The sequence below is a fragment of the Hesperophylax consimilis genome, chromosome 23 (genome assembly GCF_061612785.1).
Source record: "Hesperophylax consimilis isolate HC1 chromosome 23, BYU_Hcon_1.0, whole genome shotgun sequence".
NCBI classification, from domain to species: Eukaryota; Metazoa; Arthropoda; class Insecta; order Trichoptera; family Limnephilidae; genus Hesperophylax; species Hesperophylax consimilis.
In genome coordinates, this window is record NC_142858.1 from 10692598 (window position 1) to 10709711 (window position 17114).

General features: G+C 34.6%; 1 protein-coding gene across 3 annotated transcripts in view; it reads left to right on the forward strand.

Moving 5' to 3' along the window:
* The window catches only part of LOC149412316 (uncharacterized), a 45667-nt gene that overhangs the window by 14156 nt on the left and 14397 nt on the right, over positions 1-17114 (forward strand). Inside the window, exons 2-3 of one of the 3 annotated variants that reach the window (XM_089646048.1) lie at positions 13562-14659; positions 14821-15003. In XM_089646048.1, coding sequence (XP_089502174.1) covers positions 13562-14659; positions 14821-15003 — 1281 coding nt within the window. The remainder of the gene's footprint in view (positions 1-13561; positions 14660-14820; positions 15004-17114) is intronic. The other 2 variants (XM_089646049.1, XM_089646050.1) reach the window with 2 other exon arrangements.

Genomic DNA, 17114 nt, shown 5'->3' on the forward strand with positions numbered 1-17114 from the left:
TGTACAGATTATTTAGATACTCACTTGACGGGAAACACAGCTGTTCGGATGTCGGTTCTCACATCTCGTTCGCCTTCCCGGGAATTCTTGGACGGATGGAGAAATGGGGGAAACGCGATGGCCCACACAAGTTAGCGCAGTATTTTGTTGGTAAACATTATTTTTTAGAACCTTGACAGAAACGGTGGAGCAATGGATAACATTCCGTACTGTCGGTGGCAAACTACTCCAGATAATCTAATCAGAATCGTAACATTAGGTTAATCGAAATGAGTAAATTGACATATTCCATACAAGTTGGTGTGAAACAAAGAATGTATTCAACGCAGTATTCGGGCCAATTTTATTCTGGTAAATATATGTGAGAGTAAATTGATATTAACAGAATTTCTTTAACTATAAAAGTCGGTAACGTTTTATGGCGATATAAAAACGGATTTCTGATGTTTGACCTTACATATCCATATGTGCACATTTGCGTACACTGCCTCCAGGTAGGCACTATGTATGTGCATTACGTAGGTAAATCGGTAGGTACTTATTGAGATATTATGATAGCAAACATTACGAAATGGGTTATGTGGTAATCGTGAACATTATGACTTTATCACAATAATAATAATTATTATGTACATTAACTGCCATAATCGAAGATGTTGTGAAAAATTTACAAACTTTACAAGTTGAGGTATTATTTGTGCTGCTGAGAAACACGAATAACGTTATAACATGCGCAGAGGTAACTCCCATTTTCACTTTTGATCAATTTCCCCATTGACGATTAGAAATACAATAGAGGAAGTTATTAATTAAAGAATTAATAGAGTAATATTACTTACAATTTTCTTTAATTAATACCTTGAAGTCATATTCTTATATTAATATCTTCCCACATAAATGTTTTGGTTAGTATTTCTTATTATAATTTATTCGCAAACTATTGGATTTCACATTTTCATAGTTGTTGTAGTTAGTTACTGAGAATTTGATTATCGGCACTTACTGCTTACTGCCTACTACTTAACAGTACAGGTTAGTAGAAGTAAGCAGTTTGACCAGCGACAAGCAATCATAAGTCTGAAATTAACAATGGATATCAAACCAGAAAACTCTTGTTTTCTATACGCCAAACATCAACTTGTTACTTAAACATCAGACAACTTTTTAATTTGGTGATAATTTATCTCCCATACAAAAGAATGTCTAGGTCAAACCAGAAAATACTTTCAAATCATACACGTATAGGTATGAAAATGAAAGCGGCTCGGTCGTGTAGATGTGTTAACAAGATGACGAAAAGTTGCTTGCCTACACCTGTGCACAGCGCGCGGCCGCGGCCAGTCGAGGCAGCTCAACTTGGAATGCTTTCGTCCGACGCGTCGGGAGTGCTGGACGCGGATGTGCCGCAAAGGTTAAGTTAGGTTGGGAAAGACGAACCGCTACTAAGTATACCTACGCAAAACCACTAGATAATGATTAGGAATGTCTCAGATAGATATTACCAAGACAAAGAATTACTATTCAAAGGAGTTTAAACATCTAGCGAAGGAAACCGTACGCGGATATGCCGCTGAGGTTACGATGGGAAGCAATATAAGTAAGTACAAGAACTTGATCGTTTCCCCGAATGAAGGGATAAAAGTTGCGCCACCAGGATAGAAAATAAATTTACAGAGATGCAGGTACATTTTACATCGGGAATGACAACCCACACATAGAAACCAACATATATTCCCGTTAGATTATTTCCCAGAATTAAGGAACAAATAGTGTTCACTCATTTAAAAGATTAACAACTCTACCAAGGTGTTTTATGTTTGAAATAAAAGAGAATGAAAGAAACAGTTCACCATAAATTTCGTGTTTCAATTCCTGATCGCAAACGACTCCGATCGTGAAAGTGACGATCATGCCCGTACGATATTCAAGTACGTCTACGAAAAGCCACTTAAACTCGAGGGCATTATTCTCGTCTAGCCAGTTTGTTGTTATATCTGCATTGTGGCCGTAAATGGGTCAGCTTCCTAATATTTGAAACATGCTTTGCGTGTTTCGATAGGAATGCCGAAGGAATGTTTTTTGATGCAGTTGTTGGGTTTGTGTTTCAATGCAACTTGTAATGAAATGCGCGTTGAGCAAGACGTTGAGCGCTATGGACTGTACTACGCTATACGTACTAGGGGCTACGGGCTATGGGCACCGCCGAAAAACACTATTCTCACGCCGCGCCGCGATGACGGCTTCAATTCTCAGCACTTTATTACTGAATTAAATTAGCTCTTTCTTCGACTTAACGTATGGTTATTTTTAAGAATTACAATACGGCGTTACTCCAATAACAACGAGATTGCAAGATTGTTGCGACATGCATTGTATTGTTGTAAAAAAGGCGTGGGCCAAATTTTTGTACGTAATTGACAATGGTTACGATATTTACTTGGAGTTAAAATGCTTGATTAGGTACAGCCAGTTATGACATTATCATATTTCAGCCGATATGACTCGTGATCTCAATACATTTTGTAATCATTCTTAAATTTCGAAATAGGTGCTTACCTGCCATCTTTCGGAATTTTCAAAACCATTTTTGATGGGGTTTCTCATTACTTTCATTAGTGCACTAAGCCTTGTATAAAATTGTCAAAACAATGCCCAAGAACAAACAATTCTTGTAACTTCAAATTACAATTTTCACGCCGAACTTCAAGCGACGGATTAGAGATTAGACGGATGGATGTCACGCCACGCGTGTAAAGCAGCTGTGATGATATCCGTTGCTTCAATCAATGCCCATTGTTGTGGTTCAATAAGTATTTTGTTCATTGACTGCCTTTCGAGAAAAGAAAGAGCGACTCAAATCAAAATGTCACGGAAATTGTTATTTTAGGATCTATTAAAATAAATTAAAATCTTCTTAATCGCAAGGTGAATAGTTTTCATTTGGCATTAGGACATTAGGCACTTGTTACGTAAATGGCTTGCCTTGCTAAACTGTTATGCTGGTAACATCGACTCAATATAATTACAAAAAAATGTTATAAGCTATGCATGCCGAATCTGAAGTGTTGGTTACATGCTTTGGCGCGTTTGTTTTGGCTGGTGTACTTACACTTGATGCAGGCCTACCATGACATGGCTACAAATGCTCAAAATTACCTATTTGAGAGATATTAAGGTCGGGTTGTTTAACAAAATTTGAATAATGCATCAAATTTCAAAGTTGTTTCACAAAAACAGAACTTTGAAATTTGATGGTTTGTACATTTTTTGTGAAACAACTCGTCCAAAGAGTAATTACAGTTTTAAATTAAGAATAACTCGTGAATTCAAAGCAATACATCATTGAAGAAGAAGATAATAGTAACAAATCTGAACGAAAGATGAAAATAAAACAAAACACAGAAAAAATAAAAAGATAACAAAAGAAGTAACTGGGAATCGAACCCAGGATCCCTTGCCTCCCCGGGACAGGCGTCTTAAACCACTCGACCATTGGGACCTGTCAAAGCAATACGTTTATTATAAATTCTCTTTACCACATTTGTTAGAAATCACATACACACTCATAGAATTATAAATCTACAGTAAAAAATACACAGATAAAAGCGAGAGGGCACAACATAAATTTCAGAAATTTTTAAATACATATAAATTAGTTATACTCTCCGGAAAGATTGAACATGATAATAATTTTTAAAAAATAAAATTTAAATAAAAAATAATCTAATAGAGGAATATTGTCAAGAAGTATATTATTTCCTGAAGAACTCTTTCTTATCGACTTTTACTCGTCCAAACAGATACTTCAAAGCCTTGGCAACAAATTATATTATACTTTGGTTATTTTAAAAACGGTATTAGATATTGAAGTACAAAGTTGAAATTATTAATGATCTCTGACTATAAACCTATCATTTTACTAGTATTTACTAGTGTATTCCTACGTCATTAAAAAAAAAAAATATTTTACATTGTTCTTTTAATTCAGTTGACAACACCGCAGCCATGTATGTATTCATACAGGAACTTAGGCACATATATTATAATTACCTACTTACATAATAATTACGTATACCTTATTATTTCTTATTGAAAACAGATATTCTCATATGTATACATATATATTTATGATTTCATGTACCATGAAATTTTACGTAAAAGTTTCAAAAGGTGTATAAATAAATATGAATAATTTTTATTTTTATCTCTCCATGCGATTTAAAACTTGTCATATAGACAAGTAAATATAGGTCAAAATGATTTTGTACAGAGATACCAAACTGATACGAGAGAAAGTATTTTATTAAACGCAATAAAAATTATTTGTTTCTATCAGCGGTTAGATCCCTGTCATAATAAGGTCACGTCAAGTATATTGATAAAAGTAGTATAATTACTTTATAGAAAAACTTTTTTCAAATACTAGCGGTTTGTAATAAGTAGGTACGTTATAACTAGCACCGTTTTTCAATGATTTACATACGCGTATAATATTTTCACGTTACAGCAATAGACAAATGTTTCCTCGTAAAAATATAAGTATTCATAAAAACGTTTACATTATTCCCGGTATAATATATGTAAAGCGTCATATGGAAGGTTATTAAAAATGCATAATGTAGTACAATACTTCCTGTTTTTTTTTATATATCAAAACAAAAATATATAATTCATGCATTGCTTTTAATGGTGTAAATATGCATATTGATGGTAATATGCTTACCAGTGGCGTGCTTTGCTCTCTGACTAGGTTAGGATAAGGATTTATCAATAATGTCGATAACTTGTCATCGTTCCTGTCGCTAACGTACAAACAACAGTTCACAACGAATAAATTAAGAACACTTAGTCTTTGTGAACTGTTGTTTATTCGTTGGCGATCTGCAGTCAAGCTCTAGAACGATGAAAAGTTACCGACATTATAGACTGAACTTTTATCGATCGACCATGCTAGATACGCAGGAGTAAATTGTGTAAATACATTTTTATAAATAGTTTGTTACCTATATAAATAACTTCGATGCTTTCAGGTGTAACAGCCATACGTTTGCAAAGAAAAAAACTTTGTTGTTTCAGGTTACGCACAGTTTTTTAGCCTTTATGGAATGCAAGCCAACGTACAGGTAAACTAATGTGTAAATCTTCTAGTATAGTATAAACTATGCTTTAGTTAACGTAGTTCAATATCGTGCGATTGACATTGAAATGAACGCCGCCAGTAGTATGTGGTTATAAATTCTAATTAACTCTGTTTTAAACTACTGTTTTACTTTTTTTGTATGCAATTTGTAAAAAATGTATTCAAATCAGCCACTGTAAATAATTTGACCTCGCAGAGAACGTGTCTCCGTGCTGTGCATCTTTCTCCGCCGCTGGTCACCTTGTGCTTGTAGGAGCTCAAATTATTCAGTACTTATTAGTGGGCATTACGCGTACGCTTTGGAACGAGCGGTCCGCGCGCCGTCGCTTCAGGCTGCCTGAAAAATCCCACAATAGGAAACGCTGTAGCGGCGCGCGGAACGCTCGTTCCGAAGCGTACGTGTAGGAGAGTCTATTCACGTCTTGTGGCGCTGTATCACAATGCCACATTTCACAATCACTCCAGTTAATTGAATTATGTTACGCCGGACTTTGTCAAATATTGTCAACTTTATACTCAATTAAACTAATCAATCGCGTTAATGGATCACATCATAATGACATGGGATTATTCCTTAGATTGGTCTTAACGAATGCCATTAATTTTATTGTTTTGTTTAAATTCGAACTGAAAAGAAAAGAATAATGGAATGTCACACTCCTTTGTTATTGACACACCCTTTTAGCATCGTTCAAAATAATATACAATATACCTATAACTTCTAATATTTGCTCATCTCCTTTTACGACCCTAGATGTGACCTAACTAAAGTATTTGACATTTACGCGATCGTGCCAGCCTGAGACATCTCTAACTCCTGGTAGTTCATCTATGTATTTATGTGTCACTATGAAATATACATAGAAGATATTATATCGTATGTATAAAACTAGTCAAATAAATTTAATTTAATTTGAGAATTAACTTTTCAAAGTAATAAACAACCCATTTTGCACATTTTATAAAGATAAGTGATATTTCGTGGAATACCTAGCTTACCATCAAGGATTATGGTACTTACTTAAATCGGAATTAAAGTTTCGAATCAGTTCTTAGTTTCAAGATAGATTTTCCTTATCTTTTTACGTTGGTAGGTAGGTAGTCACTACTAACATACTTTATCGTCATAAATGGTATCGAAGTACTCACCAATCATTTAATTTGTTCGTTATTTTAGGTTTGAATGCTGCTACGAGAATAATAATACGTTTTATACAGTTTTGGTAGAAGATAATGTACATAATATCTTTTTTCAAATCAGTCCATTATTATTAATACCCATTTCAATGCATCGATACCACTTGTCTATTTTACCGTTGTCTAAAAAAATATATTAGTTTCTCAGTAAAAGAACCATTTTACAATGAATCCATTAAAACGTGGCTCAAGAATATTAATCGTAGCAGAATAATGAATATAAGTACATCGTGTGTATTTCAATATAAACCACTTACCTTTTCCTAGTGCGGCGGTCGACGCAGACTTACGAAGGTGAACGGTGTTACCAATCCGTACCGTACCGCGGCATAATACCGACCGGGCCTAATACCGTTCGGTTCTTGGGAAATGTCTCAGTCAATGAGGTGTGGTCGGCTTTGCTTGCTCAGGATCGACGGCTGGTCTTGACTTTTCTGTTTGCCTTGATTTATTTCCTATCTCTAGAAAAAAAAGGTGCGTCACAGATTATTATTTATCGAGCTTAATGCATGGAGCGGAAAAGTTTGGTATTTTATTTGAATTGTTGTTTGACAATCGGTAATTATTGGGAAAATGTGTGTTTTTTTAGAGGTTCCTTAAAAATCATGACAGCATTCCTTCACGTAGTATACTATAAGGTGCCACATACAAAAAGCAGAATTTTTATTTTTATATTTTATTTATTTAGAAAAAAAATATATTCACAAGAGATAAATATATATTACATTTCATATCAGACATCACTTTTTTTGTTTACCCAATTTGTAGAGAAATATTCCCGGGTCAAACTGGGGAGCTAGTCTATGTGCTTATATATATATATATATATATATATATATAGATAATAATATGTATAGTTACAAAAATGGAAAAAGAAAATTTTAAAAAATACTGTAAAATACTACAAAATATTGTACAATAAGAAAATTACATTTAATTATAGAAACAGAATATCAACAAAAATCAACGAAAAATCAACAAAAATATAAGCAACAATATAAGCAACAGGAATATATATTTATTGTTACTTTTAATTCTTACAAGGTTTCAGTTGTATGTAAGCAAGCTTCAACAGGGCTGTGTACACTGAAATTTATTTATTTTAATACATACGGCATAACATATGCCATTCCAGATAAGTATAGTGCAAAAAAACTAAAGAAGTAAAAGTACAAAAGTATTAAATAATTTTCTATCTTCAACAGACAATCATTATCGTAGGGCTCTCTGCAACTTTGGAGTCTTTAGACTAGGATTAGGTAAATTGTCAACTTCAGATTTGATCGGTTACGATCACACTTATTGCCATTAGCTGTTAAGTGGAAGCTTATAATATTAACAATGATTTAATTTTGCGGTGTTAAAACGAAGTTATTAATATTATTTATTAAATGTATACGTAAAATTCAATCGTCTACAAATACAATATATTAGAACAGTAATAAATGATATTATAATACTTTTCACGAAGATCCTTTAACTGTGTAACGGTTATTACTAATATTTATAACGGTTTTAATGCATTTCAAATAAGTGTGTACCAAGTATAATATCAGAGGGAATGGTGTTCCACTTAGTGGCATATTCTCAAGTGTCAGCACAGAATTGTTCACACGCCGAGCTATTTCATCCTTGGCTATTTTAATTGTAACTTTACACAACAATTTATTATTTTACGCTCATGCAATTCAATGAACTCGTTATCCCCGCAGTTACTTAAATAACTGCCGTGATCTTCAAGGCTTCGGCATGAATAAAATGCAAATAGTATACACAATTTTATTGTGCATTGTGCGACCAAAGAACTCACAGATTTTATCGTATACATTTTTTTTCTTTTGTTTTTTGGAAACTCGTGAATAGTGGCAGAAAAATACGGATGTAGTTTGCATAAGTAAATATATTATAGCTATGCAGTGGTTCACATGGATTTACATATTATAATCGTATGTTATAATGAACCCTTCTATCACACTTCCTTTCCTTTTTCGTTTTCCTCTACTCTTAAAGTGGCCAAGTTACTGATATTATCCAAAAATAATCTTCTACTATGCATTTTGAATCTTTGAAAAAACCTCTATATTTTCATAAATAATTTTTGGTCTATTATGCCTGCTTCTATAGCCAATGTGACGGTGTCCATCATCAGATGTGCGGATTGTGGTGAAGTGTGTGTTTATTACGTAGAAGCGATACCCGTGTTGCGCGCGTTAATCCTCTAAGGGCCGTGATTTCTTTATAATAATGAAATAGATTAATATGGTTTTCGGCGTTTTGTTTTGATGTATCCGTCAAGTACTAACAAATACTATTACCTTAAATAAATGTATTATTTAATGTCAGATTTAATGGATCGACGCTTTTACGACGAAATATATTATGAGATTAATCAGCCGAACAGATTTCCTTGTTTAATGATTGCAGAATTAACTTCCTCTACGCCACCTTTATAAACACGAACACATCTTGTCGAGTTTTCTTGTTTATCGCTCGAACTTCTTTAACATTCGCTCGAATGAAATATATCTAAATGTGATATAAAATAAGCTCCTTTCATTTTGAGAGAACCAAATAAGTGGTTCAGCATCAATAATAAACTGCATGTTTAAGAGAGGTGCTTTCAGAGCGCAAAATAATAATTATAGTATATAGTAGTTGGAATTTTTTAAAGAAAATTTGAAAAAAAAATTGGTCGCTAGGGGGTTAATACCAGCTAATTTATGCATTTTAAATTGCGTCGAAGCGTAGACCCGGTTTTGAAAGTTTTTTTAACCCTATAGTTAAAAGAAACATTGAAAAAAGTTTAAATGTAAAATCGTTTTAATAAAAATTAAAAAGTTTCCCGCCTGTAATATCTTACTTGAACCCAATCGAACAGTGGCATAATTCACATTATGAAATGACTAGTGACCTTCCTCTTCTTACATGCAACAGTTTATGTGATTTTATAGGCATTGCTGAAATTTCATCACGAGTACTGAGATCCATCGCTTCATTGTTGCCATCGGGCTATTCGGGTAAATCTTTAGAAATATAAAATGTTGTAACATTTTACTTTCTGTGGCCTCGAATAAGTTTGCGGATGTTTTTTTGCGGCCAAACATTGAACAAACCTTTATTTGGCGGAGAATACTCGGGTCGTTCAACCAAAGAGCAAAAAGTCTCTGATTTTCACTGTTATTGTCGCTTCGAGAAAATCTGTCACGATTACCCTCGACGCAAAATGCATTATTTAGATTTAAGATGGTTTATCGTTTCCGATTTGCCTGGCAGTGGAATAAATCTAATATTAAGTGTAACTGGCATTAAAGGCTAACACTGCTAACAGCCCACCATGGAGTTCAATGTCCTATGCAGCTGAGAGCTTCTTTGTAGCCTTTCTTGTTGTTACGTGCATAGTTTTTTGTCGTTTAGGAGAAAGAGGGAGGGACAAAGGAGCTGTCATTTTGATATCTTTACCAATTCTGATATGAAATTGAAGTGAATAGTCGGACATGGAACTGTTAAGATAACACGAGAATAAACTGAGCGTCGTTGAAATGAGGATAGATTCGAGATATTAGCGTTACACACAGCACACTTACAGAAAGGTCGCTAAGATGGTTTGGACATCTCCAGTCTAGAGGGATGAACGGAGATAGGAAGGTTATGAGAATATATGAATGAGGGCGTAAACGCAATAAAATAAGCAGTCAATTGTATAAAACATCCTTTGAAGACTCGACACAGTCGAGCAATGATACAAGGAGTGTGTTGTGTGACGAGGCAGAATGGTGAAGCTTTCCACTCTACCAGCCAACATAGTTATGAACTAGTTTCCTAGTTAGTAAATTAATTCACCTCTGCTAGACCTATAAACTATTGCCGGCCTAAAGCTGAGGTTAGAAAACACGGAGCCGTTTTAATGCTTGTTCTATTTAGTAATCTTAAAAAGTGGGGAAATTTAGGTAATATTTCATTTGGAGTAATCTATCATTTTTCTTTTGTTTTAAAACCGCAATCGAAGGCTTTATTTGTAACCAAGTACCTAACCTGACTTAACTATGTACTTTGATGTCGTATTTTGAGAAAATATTTCCAGACAGCAATTTCTTTGTGTAATAAATATTTGAGGCAATAAACAAGCCTCGCCCAATTATTACAATTACTTAATAACCGTCATTTCATTACCCTCGGTCGAATCTGCTCATAAAGTAATCCTCATATTTAAAATTAACGTAACAAAATTAAAAAAACATTTTTTATTAAAAAAAACATTGTAAGTTTATTTATTTTAAATTATTGTGTCACATAGTATCTGCTTAATATGGACAAAAATATATTTATTTGGTAACAGTTTTAGTATTTCACTAAAATAAATAGTTGTTTAAATGAAGTTATCTTCCGTACAATGTTAAATACATGCATCAAGTTAATGTCAAAGGTCTGAATGATTATATGAGACGAGTTATTAATATGTACAAATGGAGATATAGTAAATAACTTTTGAATGTATCCACAATTACATACACATATATGTTATTCTTTCGTTCATAATTAAACTTCGTACGGTAAAATACCTACCGGCTTTGAGTGAATTCAGAGCACGTAACAATTGTTGACATCTTAGAAAATGTGATCAAATGTATACGTTTGTTTTTTAATGTGAAATACCCCCAAGAATTTTAAGTTGAAATTTCTTTCATGACTCACCTACATGGCACGAAATGTACCCCCAACGAGTAATACGAAAGCTGCGTGATGTCTGCTAACACTGCATAATTATGTTCTCGTAGTCTTCTTCGAGAGAATTAAACTAAGGATGTTTAAACAAATTGATTTCCTATGGTGTCCACTCAAATTCAAAGTCGGCTTTCAAAGACAATCTTCACCCTGCAGACTGCGTCCTGGAATGCAAGTTAGAGTAATTTCATTTCTTTTTAAAGTCACCCAAGTTTCAAAGTCATGACGTATGGCATCTTCCTCTACCTTGTCTCCCATCAAAGGAGCTGAAGGTATTTTCTGTCATGATTTGGCGACGATATTGAGGCTACCTAATTTTTGTATTTAGTGCAATTTCGCAATATTTAGACGAAGAGCTTCAAAATCAGACATAATTTTACTGTATAATTAATTACTTGTACATTTTGAAAAACAATAATTCCAATAACATTTAAAATTAATAATATTCATACTAGTTCATTAATAAATTAAATACATTAATTATATCAGTTGCTACGTAGACTCGTGTTAAAAAATTAGCTATTCAAATCTTGAAGTCATTGAGGTTTCACTGAAAAATGTCTATCTCAGAAGAAAGGTGGTTTAATAGCCTAGTTGTTCGCCCAGAGGCTTAATCATTTGTAGGTTGTTCCTGCCTCTTGGAAAAATAAAATGCCTGTACTGCCTAACTCCGGTGAAGTTATCGGGGAGATGACACGCAATACTTTCAGAACATCAGAATTGCAAATTGCACCATTGCAATTGTTCTCCTAACATCGAGACCAGTCATTCCTAAAGTGGTATATATCGACCTCACATGTTTGTTCGATGTTACCAGTAGGTAGGAACCTACATTATTTTACCTACCAATTAATAATAACTAGGAAATTGATACATGTGTATATCGTATCCGTATGTATTCCTCGGAATTCCGATACTCATACGAAACAATTTGCTTTAGATTAGTATATTCATTTTTGAAGATATTTTTTCACTGCACTTTATATACGGAAAATAGCTGTCGGAATGCGGTATTATTTCAAGTTACAAACTACTTCATATTTATCCATGGAAAAATATGAAGTAGTATCAAAAAACAACGAATTCTTATTGGAATTTACAGATCTAGGTTGGTTCAATCTAAATACTATGTTGAATACCACGTACGGGTGATTTACACCGTACGTTAAACAAAACATATTATATTATTATCAGTATCTGTAATACGTTTCCATCACGGTCAAGAAGAATTTTTATTTTCTATTTCAAAATAAGTTGCCCGTGGCCTTTCAATTACTTTTCCGCCGGCCTTGGGTTCTGCCAAATAACTACTGCCTGTATTACATTATGGCCAATTACATTTTGGTCAAATTAATGTTTGTTTTAATAGATTTACTTAAACGTAGTGTGTTCTGTTGAACTTCCGGGTGTCTGCGAAATTCAATAATTAGCTTATCTATAATTATAATTATATTAGCTACCTAATTAAAATTATTGATTTAAATTAATAATATTTTAATCAAAAATTATAAACATGTTTCAGAACCAATGGTTTCTTCATCATGATACATACCAAAAATTAAGACGTGTAAAAATAGATTTTAAAAATAATAAATTATTTACCTTCTCCCCCCGCTTATTGTTATAATTTTGTCTTTGCTTATTGGTCTATTCTTATACGTCTTCATTTTCACTTTGTATCCTGATGAAGGAACCATTGGTTCTGAAACGTGTAAGTAGATAATTTCAATTAAAATAGTGGTTAATTTTTTTAAAATTATTTTCATTTAATTGGAAGAAGCGCCTAATTTTAAATAATATATTTGTTTCATTCAAATAATAAGACGTTAAAGTGTCCATTTCCAAAACGCTTTGATCTCTGTGTCTTTGGTCGCGAAGGTTATGTGATCACACATGTGAGAAAGGACAAGGAAATGCATTTATTCCGAATATGAGCAGGTATATTGTATATAACACAATCTAATCAACTTTTCAGTGTTTCTGAATGCTATGCGTTACCAGTAGTTAGATACTGCTCTGTTTCGTTCGATAACATATTACGTCATTTGAGCCCTAGATATCCAAGTTCTACTAACCTATGATGGCCATATACGATAGTCTGCGTGTCTTCCAAAATTAATATTTATACCGAATAAGGAGTTTTTGTATTATGATCTACTTTATATATGTATTATATTTCAGAAATGGATGATATTTATTTATACTATTTACAATAAATTCTTAATATTTGCTTGTTGTCCAGGAAGGCATCTATTTACAGGCAGTTATTTACCTATCACCATTCTGAAAAGAAAGTTTTAGTCAAACAGTTTATTACGTTTTTATTAAAAATTATTTCGATTTCATAAATAATACTTACCATGTCACCTATACCTATACATGCTTATTTTATTTGTGTATCTGTGAATTATCAGATTGCTTGTAATCTTACAAGATATAGTCTTTTGTTGACGAAAAAATCGGCACAATAATGATTTATAATTGTGTGTATTTTGGTTGCAGGTTCTCTGGAGTGTGTTTGTTGGCGGCTTGCAGGGCCGAGGTAGAACTGATCACCGAGCCCAGAAGTGGCGAAGAGTACGTCTTATTATCAGGCAGACAACCTCACCCAGTGAGACAAGCTAATCCCGTGGAGAGCAGGCAACTCAAATTTGAGACTGCTCACAAAATCCCTGAAAAACTTCCCACTCATTATGTCAGCCGGGATATCGAAGAAAGGACAGACAAATACAGCAAACTCAAGTCCAAACCAGAATACAGCCCTGTGATTGATGCTATGAAGTCTGGGCTCTCATTCTCCAGTTCTAATGTGAAAAGAGAAAGCGGTGAAGGTATTATTGAAATCGAGGAAGACAAGAGGGCTATCAAGAAGGAATTAAAAAAGAAAGCGTCCTCCCTGCCTTTGAAACCAACAGAAATTGAAATAGACCTCCCGCTTTCCAAAATTGAAAACATCAAAATTTCTGAACTATCATCAAACTCGGAAGTGAATGCCCAGATGGACGTAGAATTGGAGCCTATGTCACAATCGGGTAAACTCGTTGAGAAGCTCGAAGTTACCAGTCAGAAACCAGTGTTCACCACTGGAGCTCCATCTACCCCGAGAACGTTCGATGTTCTGCCAGTCAACCTTGGCTCCGACTCAGCTGACTCCATCAACACCGGCCTGCTGGCTGTGTCGGCTGACTCCAATCTTCCACTGGATGTAGCAGGCTCCGAAGCAACCAACTCCAAGATTAAGATCAAGAAGGGACCAAACGGAAAAGACTACGAATACGAATACGTTTACTATTATTCTGATGATGACCAAGAAGATCCCGAGATGGCAAAGGCAGAGGCAAAGTCATCCGAAGTCACCACTAAAGTATCAAACTCTCATGATGGACCTCAAAAAGACGGTGAAAACCAAATCACCTCGTCGAGCAACCGCAATAAAAATCGCTACAACTCAATTGAGCGAGGCTCAGCCACAACCACGACAACAACAACCGCTGCTCCAGAAAACAACGAAGTTCTTCCAGGATCTACCCGCTCTCGTTATCGCGGAAGGAACTTGGCTCCTACCACTACCCTCAACGAGAACGACTCCGGAGATGAAAGGTAACGCTCAACCTATTTACTACTAACTTGATAATCTTTTAATAAATCACATTATGATAAAGCTTTATTTGGATGAACATTAGTAAACATGGTGCCTGTTCGACGAATGGGGCACGTTTCTAGGACGGAGGTATTCACGCCGTATTAACGTAATCTTTCAGACTTCCTGCTAATACACGATTCCCTCCTAGATCCAGAAGTAACACCACTCCAAGCGTGCACGATAAGATTGACGGTGAAATCGCTGATAAGCCCTCGAGACACAAGTCTAGGGGACACTCTTCCGATAACCATGCGGAAGAAAGTATCGGCCAGACCAAAAACAGACCGAGGGCGAATGTCAGGTACCTATCTCATTGACAATTCAAGGAATACAAACAAACCTATCCTACAACTTACCCTAACTCGACTGAGACCTGAGACCTTCCTACACCGCACATTGCACATCCTTACTAACAATACCTAACTCTACAGTATAGAATATTCGCCTATATTAAATATATAATAGGGTAGGTAATGCAATTAGTATTTTATTTTAAAAATTGATGCTGAAACATTGGTATCTTCAAACATCCCGTCGTTTGGAGACAAAATGTCATAATAGCTGACATTTCACTCGCGTATTTCCCCATCATATTACGCTCTTTGACCTCTTAACTCAGTGGAATTTATTTGCATAACTTAATAATATCATCTGGACGAGATGTATTAAATGTGATAAGTACATTTTTTAATATTATTTCTTGGATATTACTAATTTATAAATATTTAATACATGTAAAAATTTAAGTGCAGGTTATATTTGCAAAAATAAAAGAATTGCAAATTACAGGCAGCGAGGAAAGATTCTTTCAATCGTTTCTTCTTTAAATCTTTCCTCACTGACGCAATATATTATAGAAATATATCAGAAGAGATTTGGCTCGGGAGCAATATGATCCTTCCCACAGAGAGAACCATTAGCAGGTTGGTCTTACAGGCAGGAAGATAAAATAATCTATGATGAAACTTTCTAAGATAGTCATCAGGAACAAAGAGAAATAGATGAGTTTTAGATATTATAGACTCGCAGAAGTCTGAATAAGTTGTTGACGGCGTATCCCTCTCTTCTGCAAGAATTGAAGTCCGAGCATACCCAGAAAAAAGTTTGTAACCGCACAGGGAGTGGGGTCACAAACTTTGTAGAGAAATCTCAGAAACTTTTTCTGAACCATAACATTTCTCTAACAGTAGGGATCACCCCACCTCACGAGGATTCCAGATAGCCGAGCCGCTCTTTTAGTCTACTGCGGTCCAAGGAGAGGTATAAAATTCTCCGAGAATCCCGACAAAGATCTTACGGTTCAGAGAACAAACACGAACCCTTTTTAAAGCTGACTGGCACATCCCTTCGATATGAACACGAATGTCAGCTTCATTTCTTACGCAATTGAAAGATCCTTTAAATTTGAAACTCGTTTGAGATTATGTACCTGTGGTAAATGAGACAAAATGCTCTGGTGAAAGTCAGGAAAAATATTTTTTATATTGTAGAAATAATTTGAGTTCGTCAGTGAAAAGGAGTAAGCAAGAAATCGGATGACTTCAGAAATTTTATTAATGAAAACAGAAAATAGAAGAGGTCCCGGGAATGACCCTTGGAGAACTCCAGAAAAGAAACTAATCGAATTTAAAGATTCCGTGTGTGAAAAATTGTTTAAAACCTTAGCACATGAAGGGAGAACCCCATTTGGGCGTGTTTTGTGAGAAAGGTATTTTCGTGATTCACGGTATGAAAAGTCTACTTAGTATCCACTGAATAAGGATCTAGCAACATAGCCAGTGAATAGCAGCAGATTGATTTCCGTGGATCTTCCTCTTCCGAAACCATTTTATTCGCTTCTATTGGGGCATAATGAATTAATAATATATATTTTTTAAATATTTCAACAGGAGCTGAAAGTATGACAACTGGTCTATAATTTTATGTTGACTTTTTGAAGGCGCTCTTAAAAATAGGACATATTTAGGAAACTTTCTATCATTCTGGGAAAGTGGAAATAGGTGCTATAAGTTACGTTAAAAGTAAAATATAGTAGTGTTAACGAATTCGGCGCACCCTTTCAAGTCTGGGCCGATTGAGTGTGTATTATTCATGTTACGTATAACGTCAGATTATAATCATAAATACACGTAAATCGACGTTTAAAGCTTCTCTGGTATTAAATGTGGCTTTCCTGTTCAGCGGGATAACCACATAAAAATAAAATCATCCAAAAGTTGCGCAAAAATCGATTTATATTTATTTCTCTCAAGAACAGGTAAAACGTAAATATACACGAAAGTATGTGGTTCCTACTTGGAAATTCTTTCGAAAATTAGGTCATCTTGACGTGTCACGCAGAGGTGTGCAGGTGATGCTTTATATTAACGTGCATGGCTTTGAAGGGTTCAGATTGTACATTGTATTGAACTG